The 24,205-nt window shown below is 37.7% G+C and overlaps 2 protein-coding genes across 2 annotated transcripts; both read right to left on the reverse strand.

The window, feature by feature from the left end:
* Positions 1-7,512: 7,512 nt before the first annotated feature.
* LOC129430395 (uncharacterized) lies at positions 7,513-15,766 on the reverse strand. The gene is made up of 4 exons (XM_073874838.1): positions 15,761-15,766; positions 15,070-15,235; positions 10,743-10,796; positions 7,513-10,609 (listed from the first exon to the last, which is right to left on the reverse strand). The coding sequence occupies exons 1-4, from the start codon at positions 15,764-15,766 to the stop codon at positions 9,594-9,596; spliced, it is 1,242 nt and encodes a 413-aa protein (XP_073730939.1). The 3' UTR covers positions 7,513-9,593.
* A 3,007-nt stretch (positions 15,767-18,773) lies between these two features.
* LOC141369327 (uncharacterized) lies at positions 18,774-19,866 on the reverse strand. Its single transcript, XM_073875530.1, has one exon. It carries the CDS (start codon positions 19,650-19,652, stop codon positions 18,951-18,953), a length of 702 nt encoding a protein of 233 aa, XP_073731631.1. The 5' UTR covers positions 19,653-19,866; the 3' UTR covers positions 18,774-18,950.
* Between the last annotated feature and the right edge of the window lie 4,339 nt (positions 19,867-24,205).

Below are 24,205 nucleotides of genomic sequence, written 5' to 3' on the forward strand. Positions count from 1 at the left end.
GCTGGACGGGAGCGTGACGCAGCAGCTGCTTGACAACACTCATTTACCATAGTTACACACACATCCCTACGATATACCACTAGTCCAGGCAAACTAACTCATTTTGGAGCAAAAAATAGAAGTAATTGTAAAAGAATTTTTTTCAGCATAGATCATTTCTATGAGGTGTCCAGAACAACATACTAAAAGTCCTAAGAAATCCTAGTTGAGGAAATATGTTAATTTCTCATCAATCCGAAATGTGTGCCAATAAGGCCAGACTACAATACAACCCAATGGGGCTATTTTTTTTCTTTACTCCTATCAAAATGAAACTTTACACAATGAAAGTACCCATGAAAAGTAAATTTTTTTGTATTACAAGTTGCTTTGAAAATTAAATTTAATATGCAAATGAGCTATACACTAATCGAATATGCCCAAAATACACCCAAAAGTAACTTTTTGGTATTACAAGTTTCTTTTGAAATTAATTTGAATATCCACATGAGCTTTACACTTATTTAATATGTCCTAATTTGCATAGGCAGAAACATCATTCATATGTTTGATAAATATATCAGCCCAATGTTCATCCAATCATCCTGCTGCTTTTAGACTGGCCTCTAACCTGAAAACTTCCTGGCTTGGTAGTTCCTGCCAGCTGTATAACCCCCGCCGGTATAATCTTCAGGGTCACGGAGGAACACAAGCCTGAACAGAAGGGGAGAGTTGTGTTTTTTGTGTGTGTTTTTGTTATTAAATTTTTTTATGTTTTTTATCCAGCCTGGATCCTCAACCCCTTCTCTGTGGCTTTTGGTTCGGGCACCCCCATATCATTTCCTGGTTTGTTCTTTACTTGGTTCTTCCACTCTGGGTTATATTCATCTGATAAAATTGCCTCACTAAAGCAATCTGAATTGCAGCACTAGCAAAATCTGTACAATTTAAATGAATGTTAAGCTAAAAAATAGATCAATACAGTAAATTTATTAACAAAACACAAGAAAGACCGATTCCTTTTTTCTTAAGGTCACTAGTATAACAGCATAAATGTACCTGAGGTTTCCTTGCAGCATTGATATGGGTAAAAAAATTGCATTACAAAATACATTCATTACAATGCAGTGCAATTGGCCATTTATTTTGTTGGGGCACTATTATGGGTCAGTGCTGAAACAATTTATATAAAATCCTCTTATGTTTCAGAATTTAAATGACATTTTTATTAAGAATGTGTAATTGATTGTTTTCCATACTTACATTTTAATTAGGGAACGAAAACCCTACCATATTATAGATTTTTATTTAAAAGCAACTAAATGATTTCAGACTTTTTCCATTCAAGATGACACATCGAGCTCTTCAAACAATCCAACCCCAATCATTTTGAGGCTGTAATTCTACATCTCGTCTATTTGGCATAGGAAAGGGATGGCACTGAAAAAAGTAAAGAATGACACGAGCTTTCTCAAACAAGCTAAGGTGTTTAGCCAGTCACAGGAAAATGTGGGAAAAGGCATCATCATTGCAGGTGAAAAAGCTCTAGTATCACTGTATGGGGGCAAAAGGATGAATCACTGGACATGCTAAGATACAGACAATTCTTTATTAAAGTAACTCAGAACTCATCTCCAGTGGAAGCTCAATCTCTCCCTCCAACGTCAGCAGCTGCAAAGTTCCATAGTCTTCAGGTCTTTTACCAAATGATGAAGTGGAAAGGGGGAAGTGAACCTATGGACCCAAAACCTTGGGGGTGCCATGTTTTGGATGGGAGATTAATGCCAATAATGACTGATCAGCCAAGCAGCGTAACGAGCCAACACCATGTCAATTTTTTCCCAGGCTGGGAGGACCAGCTTAAACCAGCTACTGCCACCTTAAATCAGCAAAAACCAGTTACCAGCTTATGCTGGTCTTAGCCGAATTTTTGTTAATCACTGCTGTGACTAAACCAATACGCATAGGTCTAAAAGGTACCAAATTGTGAAAAGCGCTATATAAATAAAATTGAATCGAAAAAAATTAAATACATAAATAAGATGCTCACTTACATTATAGGCTATAGCGTTACATTATAACCACATTATACTTTATAGCGGCATTTTCCGGGCTTCAGATCTGGATGGCATGATGCACACAGCAGCTCTAAACTTCAGCTCAATCATTACATTTGCAGAAAGATTGATCCATACCATTTAAAATCATGTTTACTTACTGCTGCACTTTTGGAGTTGATAGTTACGTCCACTGTTTAGTTGCAAGAAAGACTGCAGCACAAAGAGATGCACATGCAAAAAACATGGACCCCCTTGCACTAACATTTGTGGAAAATGTTGTGGTAATAGCTGTACAAACTCACAGTTGCCTGATTTATCAGATGAATATGACCCAGAGGGGAAGAACTAAGCAAAGAACAAACCAGGAACTGATATAGGAGGTGCCAGAACCATGAGCCACAGAGAAGGGGTCAAGGATCCAGGCTGGATTTAAAAAAAGATGTAAAAACAAAATCACCAAAAAACAAAAACACGAAAAAGGCCTCCCCTTCTGTTGCTACCTTGTTGTGGTGGGGAGGCTTGTGTTACTCTGTGACCCTGAAGATTATACCGGCGTGGGTTATAAAGCTGGCAGGTACTACCAAGCCAGGCAGTTTTCAGGTTAGAGGCCTGTCTAAAAGCAGCAGGATGATTGGATGAACATTGGGCCGATATATTTATCATACATATGAATGATGTTTCTGCCTATGCAAATTAGGACATATTAAATAAGTGTAAAGCTCATGTGGATATTCAAATTCATTTCAAAAGAAACTTGTAATACCAAAAAGTTACTTTTGGGTGTATTTTGGGCATATTCGATTAGTGTATAGCTCATTTGCATATTAAATTTAATTTTCAAAGCAACTTGTAATACAAAAAAATTTACTTTTCATGGGTACTTTCATTGTGTAAAGTTTCATTTTGATAGGAGTAAAGGAAAAAAATAGCCCCATTGGGTTGTACTGTAGTATGGCCTTATTGACACACATTTCGGATTGATGAGAAATTAACATATTTCCTCAACTAGGATTTCTTAGGACTTTTAGTATGTTGTTCTGGACACCTCATAGAAATGATCTATGGTGAAAAAAATTCTTTTACAATTAGTCTGTCGTAAAACGCTATTTTGCCTGGACTACACATAGTTATTATAATGAGGCAAAGAGGAGAAATATCTAACACTGTTTATGTCCGTTTAAAGGGAAACCCGTGTACAGAGTTTGTGTTTTAGTTAAAAGTTCAGTCAGGTAAATAGGATTCGCGCGATTTGCATGTGGAATCTACACGTCTACAGTACACCAGGTATTTAAAATGTTTTAATAAGCAAGTAATAAACAGTAAATTTGACTTCTCGTGTAATCGTTAAATTGACAGTCTTATTAAATTTCGTTTCTTTAACGATCTAACCAAATCTATTGGGGATTTCTTTATGAATAAATAAATTATGGTTTTAATTTTTATGTTACCCAAAAAAGTGTTCACCCATATTGTTGGAGAAAATGTATTTTCTTATTACATATTATGTATTTCTTATTACATATTTGTATGTTTTATGTTATCATTTATGAATGTATAATTCTTGGTTTAGATTTATGAATGTACAATAATTTGCTTAGAACCATATTGTCTTACTAGCTACTCAGAGAAGACTGCCAAGGTGAAAAAGTACGTAGAATGTTCTTTTGTTATCATATGACCTTTGGTAAACTGCATCATCAAACTGCATCATCAAGTAACTATCTGTTTTTGGTAAAATGTAGTCAATACTATTTCTCTAGACTTAGTAAAATGTGTGATGTTGTTGCAATTATGAAAGTCTGTGAGGTTCGACCTTCGGGATGAACCGAGTCAACCAGTGATTAAATCCTAAATAAAAACAGTCCGCAGAGAGACTCAAGTCGGGAGACAGTTGAGATGTTTCCTGATGAAACGTCTCAATCTGGGTTCTCCCTGCAGAATATTGTAACCTCATTCGTGGTCTGAGTTTGTCTTGTTTTTGTTAAGGTTCGTAAATATTTTAAACCTGACACATATCAAAATCATTTTAGCCAGGTGAATCAAAAATATATTGTATTGTATGAATTTATTATAACAAGTTATTATTAATATCTGAACACATTGTATTATCATTTTATCTGCCTCTCCGTTTTTACAAAACTTCTATCATATTTTTTTCTTATATACGTGTCAAATCGATCAATAAAAACTCATATTTAAGTTACTAAATAAAGAAAGAGAAAAAAAAGAAATCGCTAAAATGTTTAACACGTTAAACCACGCAGTTCACTCTTTTTTTGCTGAGCACAAGAGAAAGCGAGGAATGCAACATTATGGTAAAGTTATTTCCTGGTTTCCAAAAATAACTAAGAAAATGTTCTGTACAAGTAACCACCTTACAACATTATAGGAACTTTATTTTATGGCTGCAAAAAAAATTAAACCCAAGAAAACATTCTCAGAACATTATAATTTGGTTCCCAAAAATAACCAAAAGGGAACCAAAAAGGTTAGGGGAACGTTCTGTGTTTGCTGGGTATACGACTAGTCTAATTCTTGTCCGGGAAACCACCCCTATAACACAAAGACCTTAACAGGACTTAAATAATAATTAAATATGATAAAATCATTTAAAAATATGTGGCAAAGTGGTCTTTTTACAGCAATATTCAACACTCAAAAGAGATACAATAGACTACGCCACCCTGGGACTATACCAGGGAATCACAGTTCACTTAAAAATGTTATAAGGAACACAGGTTCATTCTACTGAACAAAGTGAGCAAGAGACGTGGGTAGCAAAATAGAATTTGTTTATTTGTACAAAAGTTTAAAATGCAGAAATAAAAGTAGTCACCCAGCCAATTACTAAAGCTGGAAATCACAATCCACAATAAGGATTCACAGTTAATTCAGAGCTGTAGCCTATTGGCATCAGATGGGCTAAGAGAGGGAGCAAAAGAGGAGAATCACACTAAGTGCACACACACACACACACACTCACTCCAATACCCGTGATTTTATCAGTGGTGCTCACACAGCATAACACGGCACACGGTGAAGGAAAGCCTCACTGCCGTCAGACACACAGCTCCTGTAATTGTGATACAAAACAAAATAAATCAAATCAATAGAAATTAATCAATGAAAACTTATTAAATGCAGGGGAGCAAAAGAAACCCTTCCAACATAAAGAAAAGAAATAAATTCTAGCTTAAACAGCTAGATAATAACACAAAAGGAAAAGGAAAATAAATTTAAAGACAACAATGTCCAAGAGAAAATCTCAGCATTCTGAATTAGTCCAAAATGAGAAACACCACAAAGGGAAAATAAAGAAATAGATAATCTGAATGAGCGCGGCCCTCGAACTCGTTATTTCCCAACGTACGAGGAAAAGATCTTTAAATACAGTCACAGTAGGAGCAGGTTTTAACCAACAACTCCAAAATCGGGCCGCGCTTAATCACCCAGGACAAAATGAAAACACAGCAAAAATATAAAGAAAAAAAGAAACGAAAGCAAATCCAGCAGGAACAAAACAGCAGCGTGCTTCTATATGTAGTAGGGGAATGCAGCACGCACAGTCTTAGCCCTAACAGATAATATAAGATGATTAGTAAACTAATTATGGTTTATGAACAGCGATTGGAAATATAAACGCACATACCAAATAACGCAGCCGCTTGCCACACCAAAAAGCAGAGCTGACGTCAGTATCCACGGGATAGAGATGAAGGAGATGCCAAACAGCATATATTAGATGTCCCAACTCAAACGGTAAACACACGGGAATGCTGCAGTAAAGATAAACATAGCTGACCCCCACACCACATCACCTAAAACCTCTGGCATTATATATTAAATCTTACATACCTGGAACTAGGCAGTGTAACGAGCCAGACCGCGCGTAACGGTTGTTTACCATAGGCTATAAATGACACAAGCACTAGTGTTACCATACTATAATCCGGTATCAGATAGAGCCGAACGCTAAAGCTAAAAATGCTTACCTCTACAGCGTACACAGAGCCCCCACAATGACACAAGCGGTGCTAGAATAGACACACAGCTGTGTGTTAACCACAGACCTCTGTTGAATGCCGGTAAACGGGAAGAGCGCAGGCACAGAACAAATGACGCACATCCGGCCCGCACCAAACAGCCATTTATATGCTGCGTCCGAAAACTCAAGGCAGTGACTCGTTGCCTCGCTGCCTCATGAGGAAATGACTTCGGAGGCATGAAGGTAGCTCAGAGAAAGACTTTCGGACACACTTCTAAGGCAGCGTGTTTGAAATGTAAACAGAGAGCGCCTTTGTGATAACTAATCACATATTTGAAAACTACAATACTAATTTCTCGCTAGAAATGCAATTAAAAGGTGTAAAAAGTGAAAATATACCTTTATTTACACTAAATTGGTGGTCCAGTCGCGTCCTTGGCCGCCATTTTATTTTTTCGAACTCGACCGGTCTCGACCAATCACATTCTTAATGTACGTCCACGCATAGGTATCTCAGGAGACAGGAAGTAAACCAAACATTGAATTCGGACATGCCTTGATGCCTTGCTGCCTTGGAAAGCTGCCTCAGAAGGCAGCAATTTAGAGTTTTCGGACGCAGCCATACACACCTCCCCTGCGGGACGATAGGCTACCAATGACATGACGTCACTACAGGGAGGATCTAACTACCCTGCCACAATCAGAAAAAGTCTGAAGTAAAAGATAATTAGCATAATTAAGCAATAACGCTCGAGGAGGAGTGTTGATATTGCTCTATATCATCACGGCTGTGATTAGACCAGAGGCTGCTTTTCCATTTAATCTTAACACCGTATGAGCATTCGCTTTATTACTGGACTTTATTCTTGTCAGTACGACATAAAACTGAGTAGTTAAGTGTTTTATATTGTAACCAGTTTTTAAAAGTCAGAGAGAGAAAGAGTATGCGTGAGTGATATCAGTGGTGATATCTCACAACGTGTTTGAATTGTCACGTCGCGCGAACATAAATTATCAAATGTCCATATGTAAGTATTCTTACCTTAACTGCTTCCAAGCTGTGTTTTTGTGTCCTTTTAACTGGAGAGGAGAGCATAAACAGATCGCTTCAGAGAAAATTATTGTTTTCATTGCTTTATTCCAAGTGTATGTTAGTCCACACAATGTGACATTACATTAAGTTTACATCCAAGAGCGCTGATCTTTGACGGCCATAATAATTATTTCCGATTGGAATTCATAGCAATTGTGACTGATTCACGAGCTTGGGAACTTTTGAGACACAAAGTGTTTAAAAACAGCTCGTGTGTGCATTCAACCGAAGATGAGCGTATGACTCACGTGTTTAATGAAGCCTCCCTCACTAATAATAAAATGAACAGTAGGTTGCGGAATGATACAAAAGGTAAAGCGGTTACTGTTATGTTATCAGTACAATATCGCATGCCTGGGAAGAGCTCTTAGCCAATCAGATTCGAGAACCAGAAAAACTGTTGTATAATTTTATTTACTTCTCTACCAAAAAACATCTGGAACTTTGGATAAACAGAGAAATTAAAGTAATACATATTAGTGACATACAGATTTTCATACAATTCTTAAACAGCTCTGCTTACTACTTAAAAGTAACTTTTACATTCAAATATTTTTATCCATTAAATCCATATCAAATCCGAACAAACCTTGGCAAATCCTCAAAGTCAATCACACTGTGAACTGACAGGTTTCAATACAGAACTTTATAAGGTGATCCTAGAGTACACAAACCTCTAATTAATCGGCACCTCACACTTATTTTTTGTCATATATTTTACATTTTTCTTGTGCATCACTTTCTAGTCTGTCTCAAATTATACATGTGATTGGTCAAGTTGGCCCAGTCTGTTGACACTTGCTTAAGGCAGGGGGGACACACCAAACCGATGCCAACAAAGTAGCGCAGACTTTGACGTTGGCTCTAGGGCTGTCAAGATGATGAAATTTGGGTAACCGTTAATTGCCTAATAAATCGTGATGATTATGATTATTAATTGCCTGCTGTAGGGCTTTGACGATTTTGACAATTAATTGTCTGTTTAATTGCCTTGACATTTAATTCTCATACATTTTTTGTTAGTTCATGAAATAAATCTCACTGTGCCCGAGTGCTGGCTGCTAATGGGACCATAGTTGACTTATTACTTATGACTTTTACTTATTTTTTTAAAATCTTTCAGCTAATCAATTGCAAAGCTACAGGGTCCACGCCCCTCAAGTCCGAAAAATGTGCATCCAGCCTTCACAAAATAAACATGCGGTGTTGTAGAAATATCCACATTCAAAACCCCACAAACGAAAACAACCAGCTTCCGGTGACCCCACCATCCCAGTCGCGTTCTTATTTAAGATGAGAGTGTACCCAGTTTATGGAGGGTTCTGTGCTGCTGCTCTGTGCCCCCGCCTTCCGAATTTGTCATACGTCACTAAGAAAAGTGCAAACACTATGCTGATACTCTCTCCTGAATACAGAGGAGTCTAAGATGGCGGCGTTACCGGAAGCTAATCACCCTCGTCTACAAAGTTTTAAATGTGGATATTTTTACAATAAAACAGCGCAGATTACCCTCAGAAGGCCTTTGTTTATCGTGTAAAGCCGTTTGGATTTATTTTGTGAATGATGGATGCACATTCCTCCTACCTGAAGCGCGTGGACCCTGCAACTTTACATCTGATTAACTGAACACCTTGGGGGTGAGTAAATCATGGGTCTAGTATAATTTTTGGCCGAACTATCCGTTGAAGTGTGGACTTTGGGAATTGAAACCCCCTAAGTGCATCTGGCCCTGTACCCTGCTATATGGATCTAAGTGCTGGCGAACAACTGAAAGTGATACACAAACTGTCGACCTTCCACACTAAAAGCCTACGTAAAATAAAGAGAATATTCTGGCCCAACACCATCTCCAATCAACTTCTACTTAGCCAGTGTGATGATGATGACGCAGCGGATGATGCAGATGATGATGATGACGCATTATGAGAAGGCGATGGAAATGGATTGGACATGTAATATGTAGAGACCAAGAAAGCATCACACGAACTGCCCTTCACTGGACACCAGATGGCAAACATAAAAGAGGCCGACCCAAGAATACTTGGCGCAGGACGGTGGAGGGAGAGCTGAAGAGCCTAAATTACACCTGGGGCTCTATAAAGTCACTGGACCAAAACAGACAAGAGTGGAAATCCTTTGTTGCTGCCCTACATGCCAAACAGGCATAATTGGTAGTAAGTAAGTAAGTAAGTGCATCTGACCTGTTTTCCTGTAAACTATCAAGACATTTAATGCAAACAAACCAGAATTTATAAATGGCCTGAGGCTGGGATTAAGCCGATTTGAAGCATAAGTATTTAATGAACATATAATAAGTGCCAAGAGCATTCGGTTAATATCATTAACTCATATTGGACGGAGGTAGCTTTAAGTGACTTTTCAAATGTTAAATAGACATAGTAGGGGGTTTTGTATGCCTTTATTCACTGTGAATTTCTCATGTGGACGTTGAGTTTGAACTTACCAATAAAGCTCTTTATACACTGATCACATCTGTAAGGTTTTGTCCAGTGTGGGTTCTCATGTGAACTTTAAGGCAATACTTGCGACCGAAGGTTTTTCCACACTGATCACATCTGTAGGGCTTTTCTCCAGTGTGAATTCTCATGTGGTCATTAAGGTGCCATTTATTCATGAAAATTTTTCCACACTGACCACATATGTCAGGCGTTTCTCCAGTGTGGGTTCTTGTGTGGTCAATAAGGTGCCGTTTATACATGTAACTTTTTCCACACTGATCACATCTGTAAGGTTTTTCTCCAGTGTGAATTATCATGTGAACATTAAATTCAGTCTCCCGAGTGAAGGTTCTTTCACACTGATCACACCTGTAAAGTTTTTCTCCAGTGTGAGTTCTCGTGTGAACAATAAGGGAGCACTTATTCTTAAAACTCTTTCCACACTGATCACATCTGTAAGGTGTTTCTCCAGTGCGAGTTCTCTTGTGAACAATAAGGGAGCATCTATTCCTGAAGGTATTTCCACATTGATCACATCTGTAAGGTTCTACAGTGTGAATTCGCATGTGAACATTACGGGAATACTTGCGACAGAAGGTTTTTCCACACTGATCACACCTGAAGGGCTTTTCTCCAGTGTGGGTTCTCATGTGGTCTCTAAGGTGCCATTTATTCAAGTAATTTTTTCCACACTGATCACATCTGTAGGGTGTTTCTCCAGTGTGGGTTCTCCTGTGGTCATTAAGGTGCCATTTATTCATGTAACTTTTTCCACACTGATCACATCTGTGAGGTTTTTCTCCAGTGTGAATCCTTATGTGCTTATTAAGTTTATATTTATAGGGAAAGGTCTTTCCACACTGAAGGCAAATAAGAGAATTTTTGGCTGTTGCCTTTTGCTTGTGGTTCCTTTTAGGTGACAAATTCCTCACAGTAATCGAGCAGCCCAGAGATTCTTCCTTGGGTATCAAATAATGAGGTTTCTCCTCCATTTCATTGAGTTGTGAAATTTCCTCCTTTATTGCTTTCAGTTCTAAAATGAACCAAATAATAAATAATTATGAAGAATGTGACAGTAAAAATGCACTGAGAACTATAATTGTGTTTGTGTCTTTGTCATTCCTGGTTATACATTAGAGACAAGAACTTGAAAAAAATCAAATCACCTTGATCTGTCTGTTCTCTTGCATTTGTTATTTCTTCTTTTGGCTCCATCAGGTCTGAAACGAAAAGAAAAAAATCATTACAAAATATGTGACAGAGTAAACTAGATAGATAGACAGACCGATAAATGTGGTTTGTGGCGCTAGGTTCAGGGAAGGGATAGGGCTAGAATTCAGAATGTTTAGTATACAAGTCAGTATGCAGGGTTTATACAGAAATCCTTAAGTTAAATTTACTACTTTTTACTACCTTTTTTACTACCTTCAGAATATTTTTAAAACCATCACGACACTGAATTGCAAGTGTTAATCAGCGACCTTTCTATTATTTACACAGATTTTGACATATATAAAATACAAAAAAGAATTAAAGTGAAAAAATTCTTCTGACTGAAATATTTTTCAGGCCAAGTCATATTCCTTTACCTAACACTTTATGTAGGCGAGACCAATAGCATTTTAAGGGGAGATTTTTTTGCCATAAATTCCATATTGAAGTCTCATGTGGCATATAGGTAGCTGTAGTTTGCAGGGCATTTCAGATTAAGGCGAAACAGCTAAATAACTCACTATACTGTATAAAAAGAAAACATGAATATCACCACCTTTAATGAATCTTTTATTAATTATTTATTAATTGTAAATGTATTTATTTTAGCATTTACTAATAATTTTTTAATCAAAGTTGAAACTGTTAACATTAGTGAATGCACCATGAACCACCGTCAATTACTGTAATGACATAAACAAGAATTAATTAATGCTTATATACACTCTATATTTTTCATTGTTTGTTTATGTTATATAATGCATTTACTAATGTGAACAAATACAACTTTTTCATATCATATTATTCACTACACATAAACAAATAATCCAGGGTCTGTTCTGTTCACACAACAGTTTACAGTCACAGCTCTAATACAGTAACGTTATGTATGAATATAAACCCTGAACGAGTAACTCGAGTCAAACTCGTGTAGAATTCGCACAGGATGTCTGTAACCATAGTGACAGTTGTTAATTGAATGACTGTACATTTATCAACAAAATATTATGTTACAATAGAGGCAGCGCTGATGTGCTAGTTTATGCGCAATGTTTCTGCTGTTTACTTTCTCCTAAGACCTAAATGGTCGTGTTTATATGAGGATATTTGCAAAGACGGGATTTTTGACGCATGTGTGTTATTTAAGGCCAATAAAGCGGCAAAAATACGTACAACACATGCTCAATGACAATCGAATGCGCGGCTTGCGTGCTCCTCTGACACAGAAACGGCGGACGCTCTGTTGTTTGTATTTGAATGTCTTAAAATCACCTGTTTTTAAACTGCTGTGCTTAAATATATGTACAAATGTTACGTTTTTGTGACCACACGCAAATGCAACTGCAAGAACCGACAGGTGGATGACATCAAAGTCCCGCGAGAGCATTTAGGAAGCAGTCTCCTCTTATGATTCCTCGTCAATCGCTCTCACAGGATTTGGATGTCATCTGCCTCTTGGTTCTTGTGGATCCACATGAAGTTTACCCACGAGTTAAACAAACCCGTTGTACCAGCCACTGGCTATATCAGCATAGCATCAGTAACCGTGAGAAATCATTTACCTCCAAAATACAGGACCCCTTACGTTAGTCATACTGTGCAAAGACACGCAATTACCTGTTTGGTTTTCTTATCCCACGAACTGAAAGGCTTGCCAATCTTCATTATTTCGCTAAGCCAAGTCAATCGTCTTTTACACCTTTATCGATCTTCAAAACATCGGAGCCTTCCTGCATTATAAGTTTGACCATGCTAGCTGAAAAAGTTTTACCTCAACGTGATCCACAGTCAGAAAACCCGGAGTGGATCCTGTCCGTAGTGATTACAGAACGCTTACAGCGGAGAGAGGAACGTGATTTGGCTCCACTCCAGGCTTTGATCACATCCCAGAGACGAAAGATCTTTGATTATTTGCCCAGATATGCAGGTGATTTGAACTAATTTCCAGGCATCATAACATTACAAAAGGCAATCGAAAATTTATTACCTCGTCAGATGACGCTTACTACTTTTTACTACTTTTTACTGGCCTTAATTTGGCATAATTTAATTTACTACCTTTTACTACCTTTTACAACCCCGCGGAAACCCTGGTATGTCTATGAAAAGTCCCCAAAATGTATAGAAACCGATTACGTGTTTGTATGCACTGTGTTTGTGCATGTGGGGGATATGGCTGTAGCTTGGGTGTATTGGCAGTCCTTGATGCCATTGCTGATTGCCTCAGCGATGAATTTGAAGACCTGATCGTGCCTCTAATGACACCGGCCCTCACCCAATGCCTTGGAGCAGCTGCTCAAGATGTGTTCCAATGTCACCATTTTGGAGCATGTGTACAGGTTGGATGGACTTGTGGTGTAGAGTTCTCAATGGGCCTGAAAATTACAACCCGACCCGGCCCGTGGCTTTTAAAGCCTGGACCCGATGTAACACGACACATCAACGTGAATTATCTGTCCGAACCCGACCACGTGGCCCGACGCCGCCGACCCCTCCTCCCTCCCTTTTTTTCCTCATACACGTAGGCTATTATCATGACCAGCAGACGGGAATTCAAATCAACCTTTAATGTTCACGCCTTTTAACAATACAAACAACTGAAACAATAAACTTTAAATATAGGGTATGGGGCTGGACACACCAAAACTTTTAAACGCGGCTGAAAACGCATTGAGGACCTGAATGCCAGCTGTTTTTCAGCCGAGCCATTGGTAGCTGTGATACTTCAGCTGTGAGCCGGTTGGTTGCTGTGGTAATGTCCCGCCCCTCCTACACTGTAATTGGACGGCTGTGTGAGAACTGACATTGACGAGCGGAGCTTTTCACTCAAAGTTGAATATTTTTAAACTCTCGGCACTCAGCGCTGAAAAAAAAACCCAGAGCGCCGGTTTTCAGCACGAAAAAACCCCCCTAGCTGCTTGCTAATTTGAAAACGCAGAGTTTCCATTGGAATCAATTGAAAACATGCGCTGGCCGTGGGCGTAAAAGCTTTGGCGTGTCCAGCCCCTATATAAATATGCCTTAAATAACAAATCACACAATAATAAATAAAAAGAACTCAGCCAGCGGCTTCTCCTCCTGTAGTAGCAAGCAACGGTGAATGCACCTGCGGCAAGTTTATGTTTCTCCAACTCTTCTTCTCCAGGCAACAGGCGTGCATGCAGTGATAGCAGTAAGCTCTGGGGCGGATCCGCAATGGATCCGCTCTGAAGCCGGCAGCTTCGGTCTGGATCCGTTGCTGATCCATCCCGGAGCTTATTGCTATCCCCCTCTCCGTGATGCACGTTGCACGCAACAGCCAGACCAGACTTTCTTTACGGTGAACAGCAGTGATGATTAATATTTTTTTTTCATTTCACTGAGCGTAAAAGATTAAGCCCGAGGTCCAACCCGACTCATTTGCTTATATTTTTGACTCGAACCCAGATTCGCGGGTCCCGTCGGGTTGGCCCGACCCGTTGAGAACTCTACTTGGAAGGACATCATAAATAAGTCATACTTGAACTTTGCAGGCAAAAGGAGAACTCGCCTCTGAAACCGATTGTTTCTAAAAAACCCCGGCCAGAGTGGGGATCTTGAAAATCTTCGGTTGCACGATTGCATGTAAACTGAGTCAATCGGATGTTTAGGCGGCCAATGTCGCTGTATGCGCCAGAGCTCACGCCTACGTCAAAAGTGCAACCTATGTTTATATGTGACTGCTACTCTGAACGCTTCCATGATCACGTTTGTTCGTGCAAACTCGTTTTGTGTGTTTGTATTTGCAAATACAGCTGTTCCATTATGTCGAGGAGCAGAGACGAGTGCTCTGCTCGGAGGTCAGCAATTTTATTTGTGTTCGATTTCATGCGGCGCTGCAAGAACTGACAGACGGATGATGTCAACGTACCGTGAAAGCGAGTTGAGAAATTATACGTAGAGGTCTAATTTCGAATCGCTCTCGCTGTACTTTGACACCTACTGCAACAACTCCTCCTTCCAACACGAAGAACCAGTTACGTCACCACCAGCACCACCGATGATTGGCTTACGTGGGCTTGAGCTTTTCTTGATGGCATATATGCACGGGTACATGTAAATAAACACATTTCTGAAAACTGACATGTGTGCATGATATTACTTTTGAAACCGGAGAGGTTGAAATGTCTGTTTTTGAAAATAGCCGCCCACGTGTAAACGTAGCCTAATGTCCGATTCGGGATTCATTTTAATGAAAGATTGAAACAACTGATCAGTCCAACACAGTCTGTCAATTTTGACTCAGGAGAACCCTGTACATACCTGAAGAAATTAAATAACCTTCATCTGCTTCTGTGTCTTCTTGTTTCACTTCTATCCCACAGTCCAGCAGATTCACTGATGTCTTCTGATCTTCATTACAGACAGAAACCAGAAGATCTGTAGATGTTTGATCAGTAAAGCCACAGAGAGAGACACCAGATACATCCTGGAAATAACATTAAAACAAGCAGAGAATAAAATACAGAGCTTTGATACATTTAAACTAATGTGAAGATCAATGTAACATTCATAGATAAACAAAGGAAAACAAATGAAAGAAGTTTAATATTTAAAATATCTACTCAGTAGAAAATTAAAACAGAAACACTTTCATCCACACTTGTATTTGCAAAATAAAAACTGTGAATATGATGTTCACTATTGTACAGCAACTAACAAAATGCATATATTTACAGTTGACACACACAGACACATTCATTTAAATAGGAATTTAAAAAAAAGTTTGTTAATCTTTTAACTTCACTCAACATTGCCAACTTAATTTACTTAAAGTCAACATAGTTTATAAAAAAAACTTTTTATTTTGTTTTAGCAAATTATTATATACACACTACATTTAGGAGAGACCAAAACATTAGTCAGTTGACTGTTTAAACAGGTTGTGATGATGTACTTTCACTACAGGATCAACACTATGCCATTCACTGAGATTTCAACACTAAACACAAACCTCCATCATTATGACAAAGATTGTGTTTTAACTTATACAAACCTTTGTGTTGAGTTCATCTCTCTGTCTGAGCTTTGACTCCAGTAACGCCACCTCTTTCTTCAGCTGAGAGATTTCTGTCATCAAATCATCAATATCCAGCATGGACAGATCAGTTCCTACTGATTTACAGCACATCACATCCATCTGATCTCTCATGATGAACATCTGAACACAAACACATCACCATTATAATATTCACACAAAAACATCATTTCAATAGTATTATGAAACACTGCAGCTTTATTAATCAAGAAACAAAACCTTCCTGACTACAGAAATAACTCCGAAAATTCTAAAAGTGTCAAAAATCAACGGCAATTTACATTAGTCGGGAATAAAACGTTGTTCACCACAAACATAAGACAAACATTATTCACTTACAAATAAAAAACAAAAACAACACAACAGTTACTTCTGCAGACTGATCCTGTAAGCTCTTCTTCATCTTCTGTTGTTTTATGAAACACGCGGTGAGTTTGCGCCATCTGCTGGACGGGAGCGTGACGTAACAGCTTCATTTACCATAGTTACACACACATCCATACGATTTACCACAGCAAGTTATTATAATGGGGGCAAACAAAATAAATATCCAACACTGTATTTATTATTTTAAAGGAGAAACCGTTCAGAGTTTTTGTTTTACACATTCGTTAAAAGTTCAGTCAAGTGAATAATTCGAGAGCACTGGATTTACAGAGAATTAATGTGGAATCTGCATGTGCAAAATCGTTTTAATAAGTTCTGTGCTTGAAAATGTAAAATATCAAGTGAACATTGGTCATCAGAAGAGCTCACACTTATTTCAGTCAGCAAAAAGCTCAAAAAAGCTAAAGGCTTTTTTTCTTTTCCTTCAGTTTTGTAACAGTTTACTATTGATATTATTGTCTTGCCCAACATTACCAAATTCTCTCAAGCTTGTCCTAATTTCATATGTTGGTATTACCTCATTGTTTATAATACTTCAACTTAGGTTTTAACCAAAACTGACATGATTTCTAGAGAGCAAAGGTTTGGTTAAAAAAAATATAATGTAAAATAAACTGTTAAAATGATTTAATGATCATAGAAATTGTTTTATTTTTCATACATTTATTTTTTAAACAAAGCAGCTGATAATGCCATAGTGACAGCCCTGCTAAACCATCACAGAAATTCTATTGGTTTTATTGGGAATCTTACTGGTTCTAATGGAATATGGCCCAAAACACACTACAGTGTAGTGATTTTAACAGTAAAAGCTAATGGTTCCTCTATTGGTATTTTAATTAAAAACTATTAAAAAAATGTTGTAATTATTTTATTTGTTTTTAAAGCAGGAAGCAAAAAGCTACTGAACTGCCAAATCACTTTCACCCCAAAATGTTGGAAGCATATTAAGTTTCACTTCCTGTCAGTATACGTTAAAGTGAATCACATTTCCAGAGTACACATAACACCATTAACTTTATATACAAAATTTCAAACAGAAAGACCTTCACATGACTTCAAATAGTAATAAAATTCACGTCTTATATTTACCCCATATTTGCGTACCACATGGTTCTCGTCACAGAAACACACACACACTTAACTCTGGCGAGCCATCTCACACTAAATGAAAAGTATACCTTTTCCATTTCTCTGATCGCAGGGTTGCCAAATATGCATAAAAAACAGAGTTAGAAAAACTGAAATACTTGGCAACAGTTAAAGGTCCTGGCAGATCGCAAGCCACAAAAAAATGCGCAAACAGTAGGGGTGTAACGATTAACCGTGCAAATGCGCATTTTCTCAATGAATGAATTTGAATGAATTACGGTGAAATCCAGACACATCCGAACGCCAGGGGGCGCTCTTGTGCAGAAACTCCCTTTGTGCCACAGAAGAAGTTGTATTACAAACACTATTCCAGGAAATGTCTACAGGAATAGTTGCACGCTGTTCTTCAAATTGTTTCAGGTATTTTCATGATAATATAGAACATTGTGAATGATTTTTATTTAACGAGTGGTGCTTTTTTTATATGAACGTTATAAACGACTCAGACTCATAATGATTTTAGATTGATAAGGACTTCCCATGATCACAGAGCTGTAGTACACAAACAAGCTGTGCATGAAACAAAGAATCGCAGCCCTGCGATTCAGAATCGATTTCAGACAGGCATTTTTAATGGGACATGCGATTGAATCGTTACATCCCTAGCAAACAGGAAAACCCGCTACATAGAAACAGCTTTCTACTTTGGGACCTTTTAATAAAAGTAGTGGACCCAAATTCACACATACTCAATAAAGTACAGATACTCAAAAAGTGTACTCAATTACAGTGCTCAAGTAAATTTAATTCTTAACTCTCCACCTCTGGATTCTGCCAACAAACTGGTATTTCTGAATGACCTGAGACTTAGGGGTTGTGCACACCAAAACTTTTAAAGTTTAAGGTTGTTGTGATACTTGTCCCGCCCCTCCTCCACTGTGAATGGATGACCATGTGAGAACTGACATTGACGAGCGGAGCTTTTCACCCAAAGTTGAATATTTCCGGTTTTCAGCGCAAAAGAAAACCGCTAGCTGCTGGCTTATTTGAAAAATGCCAAGCTTCCATTGGAAACAATTGAAAACATGTGCCGGCCGCGGGTGTAAAAGCTTTGGTGTGCACGCCCCCTTACGGCGCATTCACACGGGGCGTCAGCGTTAACGCTTCCCATTCACTTTTAATGGGTGACGTCATGCGTTGCCGAACTGAATTGTGGATACGTCGGCGCTGCGTCAGTGCCGTTGCTCGCGGCAGAAGTTGAACATTTATCAACTTTTCAAACGGCAACGCGTGCGTCAGCCAATCAGATCGCCTTATGCAAATTACCTAGACAGAGCCAGCCAATTATGATTATGGAATAACGGTGAATTTGTAGCGGCCACTGTTATTGGCTGTTGTCCACGGTCCATACAAGCCTTCGGTTAAGCGTTAACGCTTACGCCCCGTGTGAATGCGCCGTTAAGCTTGAATGACCTTAAGCCAATTTAAAGCAGAAGTATTTCATAAATGTATAATATGTGCCAAGATCATTCGGTTAATATCATTATTGCATATGTGATGGAGGTGGCGTTTAGTGGCTTTTGCATCTGAGTTCTTAAAATGTGAAATTCAGCGTAGTAGGGTTTTTTTAAGGACTTTCTTCAGTGTGAATTCTCATGTGCCTGTTGAGATCAATCTTACGAATAAAGTTCTTTCCACAATGATCACATCTGTAAGGCTTTTCTCCAGTGTGGATTCTAATGTGCCCATTGAGTTCGAACTTACGAATGAAGCTCTTTCCACACTGATCACATCTGTAGGGCTTTTCTCCAGTGTGGATTCTCATGTGCTTATTCAGGTCAGACTTGCGAGTGAAGTTTTTTCCACATTGATCACAGCTGTAATGTTTTTCTCCAGTGTGGATTCTCACGTGCCCATTAAGGTCAGACTTACTAATAAAGTTTTTTTCACACTGATCACATCTGTAAGTCTCTTCTCTAGTGTGAATTTGCATGTGCTGATGAAGATTCGGTTTACTCTTGAAGTTCTTTCCACACTGATCACATATGTAAGGTTTTTCTCCGGTGTGAAGTCTCTCGTGCTTATTTAGGTCAGACTTGCGAGTGAAGGATCTTCCACACTGATCACAGCTGTAAGGTTTTTCTCCAGTGTGGGTTTTCATGTGCTCATTAAGGTGCCATTTATTCTTAAAAGTCTTTCCACACTGATCACATGTGTGAGGCTTTTCTCCAGTGTGAATTTGCATGTGTTGATTAAGGTGGCATTTATTCTTGAAGTTTTTTCCACACTGATCACATCCGTAAGGTTTTTCTTCAGTATGGATTCTCATGTGCCCATTAAGGTGGCATTTTTTAGTGAAGGTCTTTCCACACTGAGGGCAAATAAGAGCATCATTGGCTGTTGCCTTTTGCTTGTTGTTCCTTTTAGGTGATGAATCCCTCACAGTAATCAAGCAGCTCAGAGATTCTTCATTGGGTATCAAATGATGAGGTTTCTCCTCAATTTCATTGTATTGTGAAATTTCCTCCTTTACCGCTTTCTGATCTAAAATGAACAGAGAAAATTATTACTATTTTTTTATATAGAAATCAGATTATTAATGTGACAGCTATAGTTGGAAGTAGCTCTGTATCTTTGTACACTTTTCACATGCAGCTCTTTGTCGTGTTTCTTCTCAAATGTGTTAGTACTGTTTTCTAAGAAAGTGGCTAATCAAGCCCTTTGCAGTAGTTTAGACTGAGATGCGCTTTCAAACTGAACTATTTGATTCAAAATACACAAGACGGACATAGATATTGAAAATAAACCTCCCTACTTTTTACTCTACGTACTCAGCGGGTCACATGTGGATTTCCATATGGATCACGGATCAATAGTGATTCCACACGCTACTTTCAAAAGTTAATCCGAATCCATACAGAAGATGCTGTATCGATGGGCGCATCGTCAGTTTGAACACAGCACTAGACCTGGAGAAGTTTTGACATGCTCTGAAATTTGACCTTTTTCAGTTGCTTAAAACATTAATGGCTAATATCACAGAACACTGTATTCAGCAGAAACTGTGCTACAATAATATGTAAGTAACATGTATGTACACGTTTGTATTTTTAAGAAAATGTTTGTGTTATGCATGGTTAGTACTAATTTTAAACTGTACCGGTCAAAATGATTTGTTCGTTTGGTCTAAATAATCCACAATATTTACAGCTAATTTAATTAAGTTTCATATTGTAAAAATTGGACTGTTAGTTAAACTAGTTAAAATAAATGGGAAGGAATGATATTGATATAATTATATACCAAACTTGGTGTAATAATCATGTCTACCAAGAGAGTGACAAGTAATATCTGTGTCTGATAAATGGGTGATTCTCACGAAACCATTGAAACACCACGGCACTAATGATTTTAGCTTTAAAATGTGTAATATAGTAACATTAAAAAGCATCAGAATTAACACAATACTGTGTTCTACCTTGCACAATGTGTGATTTCAACATAAGAATTTATAATTGTAAATTTTATCTCATTTTCTGCTGAAATTCTCATTACCGCAATGTGTCTGGCTGTGTTTGAACATGCGTTATGTTGTAATTTAATCAAATTACCACAAAAATATTAAGAAAAAAAAAATGGATGTTTTGCTAGACTACTTTAGATGACAGAAAAAATATTTACTGAATATTCATGTATAATAATAATGAAGAAACATTAGAAAAAAGATTATGTGTCCATGCCTGATGTTCTCATCCTCCGCAACACTTTTTGAGAAAAGTTTAAGCACACATACAGAATTTTAATAAAGTTTGATTTTGAGTGACCAAGCACATGGACCAGTTACTTCAAGATGGCTACCAGGTAAGATCATTTTTTTTACAGTTAATTTGAAATATTGTCTTGTCAGAATGCTTACACAACATTTTGATTATCATTACCGCAACAGATGCTTATTAAATGTTAATTTAATTAATAGAAGCATAAAACTTTGATTTTAAATGCATGTGCAGAATCTCCAAATTATGTTCTTTCAGGTTTGTCATGTCATTTTAAAAATATGTCAGTGTTGATGTTTTCTGACTGTTGCGGTAATGATTTTTTTAGGACTCATTTTTTAAATTATGTTACAAAAAGTGTTAAATGATAAGTAAAAGTTTTTAAATTAATGGTCCCATTTACCTCAGACTTTGTTTTTCAATGTCTGGTGGGAAAAAAAAGTAAATTTAAGCAATTTTTACATTTTCATGCTTGACATTTTTAAAACCAAGTTTTCGTGAGAATCAACCAAATACACGGCCTTTATATAACGTGGAAGAAACCAGTTTTTGTAGCAACACTTTGGGTTTAATAATGACATGTTTACATATAAAGCAGTTGTAAGCACTGTGGGCTCTCTGTTCACATGGGAGTACATGTTCATCAACCACTACCAAACACCAATTTTGATTCAAGAAAAACCCTGTACATACCTGAATAAATCAAATAACCTTCATCTGCTTCTGTGTCTTCTTGTTTCACTTCTATCCCACAGTCCAGCAGATTCACTGATGTCTTCTGATCTTCATTACAGACAGAAATCAGAAGATCTGTAGATGTTTGATCAGTAAAGCCACAGAGAGAGACACCAGATACATCCTGGAAATAATATTAAAACAAACAGGTTGTGATGATGTACTTTCACTATAGGATCAACACTGAACACACAAACCTGAATCATGATGACAAAGAGTGTTTAAGTGTTTTTATACAAACCTTTGTGTTGAGTTCATCTCTCTGTCTGAGCTTTGACTCCAGTAACGCCACCTCTTTCTTCAGCTGAGAGATTTCTGTCATCAAATCATCAATATCCAGCATGGACAGATCAGTTCCTACTGATTTACAGCACATCACATCCATCTGATCTCTCATGATGAACATCTGAACACAAAAACATCACCATTATAATATTCACACAAAAACATCATTTCAATAGGATTATAAAAGACTGCAGCTTTTTTAAAACAAGAAACAAAACCTTCCTGACTACAGAAATAACTCTAAAATTCGGAAAACACAAAGAATCCCCCCACAGCAAATTTATAGTAAACCAGAAGAAAAATTTGTTTACCACAAATATAACATAAACATTATATTTACACACAAATAAAAGCACCACTACCACAACACTGCTAGGTTCTCTTCTTTTTCATCTGTTGTTTTATGTAACACGCGGTGAGTTTGCGCCATCTGCTGGACGGGAGCGTGACGCAACAGCTGCCTGCAAGAATCTGTGAATATTTCTGCATATTTCAGTCAGCAAAAAGCTCACATAAATCATAATATTGACTAGTTTTATTTATTTACAGTTTAGTCATGACAGAATTAAAAATGTCTTATGTTTTTTAAAATTTAATAGGAATATCAGCTGCACCTGTGATGTCCTAAAGCCTGTCTCATTACACCTGAGGAAGGGCATCTTACCGGCGTCCTGAAGGCGAAAGTTTTTCCTTTTCCTCCACTTTTACATTTTTCAATAGACAATAGCCTACTGCAGAACAGTTTTTTTTATACTATCAAGCTTTGATATTCCATTTTAGTGTTATTGGCCAAAATAACAAATCATGCATGTCCTAATATGTTGGTATTACTTCAGTGTTTATAATACCAATACTTAAACAGAGGTGTAAAGTACTTGAGTAATTTGACTCGATTACTGTACTTAAGTATTATTTTTGGGATTTTTACTTTACTTGAGTACAATTAAAAATCAATACTTTTACTTTATTAAATTTTTTAAAGAAAAAAAAGTACTTTTTACTCCTTACAATTTTATTTACAGTCAAAAAGTATTTTTATTTTTGAGATCTATTTTCCCTTGCTCTATCAAACCAGTTAAATTGTGCTGATGGCCAGTTTAATTAAAATGTTATTTATTCTGGAGCCTTTGGACCACACTAAGAAATTGGCCAACAGTTTATCTAATGATGAAGATTTTTTTGCTGCTTTGAAACCGATAACACATGAAGTGTGACACGTTCCCTGCTGTTTGCAGCCTCTATATCAAGACTAATACCTTGTTCACACTGTCAAGTCCAAATCTGATTTTGGTGCATATCTAATTTGACAGACTCACTGTCCACATTGTGTATCACAACTGTTCAGATCCAATCTGTGCGTCCTGTAGCCGTTTCCCGGATTATCTGCACTGTTTCTATGGCAATGACGTTGCGCTGGCACAACAATCTGCCTCGATGTCTGACGTGTTTTATGTGACGTGACAGCATGACGTAACCAAAAAGCTACACAAATGCGATCAGGGCGGTCAGACTGAAATGGATTTCCAGAAAAGCGATTTGAAAAAGATTTCAAACCAACACTGTAGCCTGAAACGAATTAGAAAAAACAGATTTCATGTGGTTTTTAGCACCAAAATTGGATTTGGACTGACCGTGTGAACAAGGTCTAATACACCTCTTCCTGCATCGGCTGCCTGTGAGAGGCTCGATAAAGCTTGAAATTTAAGTTAAATTCGAGGTTTTACAATTTTGAGAAGCATATTGCATACTAACATTGATACGGATCTCCGCATTTTTCCGTGTCTGCACCACTGACCCTCCTCTCCGCGTCAGCCCCACGCACTGGTCACTCAACTGTTTTTCCTATTTTCTTACCATTTTCGCGTGGGTTTGGGGTTAGAACGACTTTCTGTAACATAAAATGACATCCAAACCCAACTCCTAACCCTAACGTCAGGCGACAATTGTTTAAAAGTCTGGAAAAAAAAGTATAAACCAATAGTTAAAGTGACATCCTAACCTAAACCCCAAATCTAACCCCAAACCCATGTGAAAATGGTTTAAAAAATGAGTAATCAATACGTGAAACTGACACGGAAAAGAAAGC

Source organism: Misgurnus anguillicaudatus, chromosome 13 (genome assembly GCF_027580225.2).
Source record: "Misgurnus anguillicaudatus chromosome 13, ASM2758022v2, whole genome shotgun sequence".
NCBI classification, from domain to species: domain Eukaryota; kingdom Metazoa; phylum Chordata; class Actinopteri; order Cypriniformes; family Cobitidae; genus Misgurnus; species Misgurnus anguillicaudatus.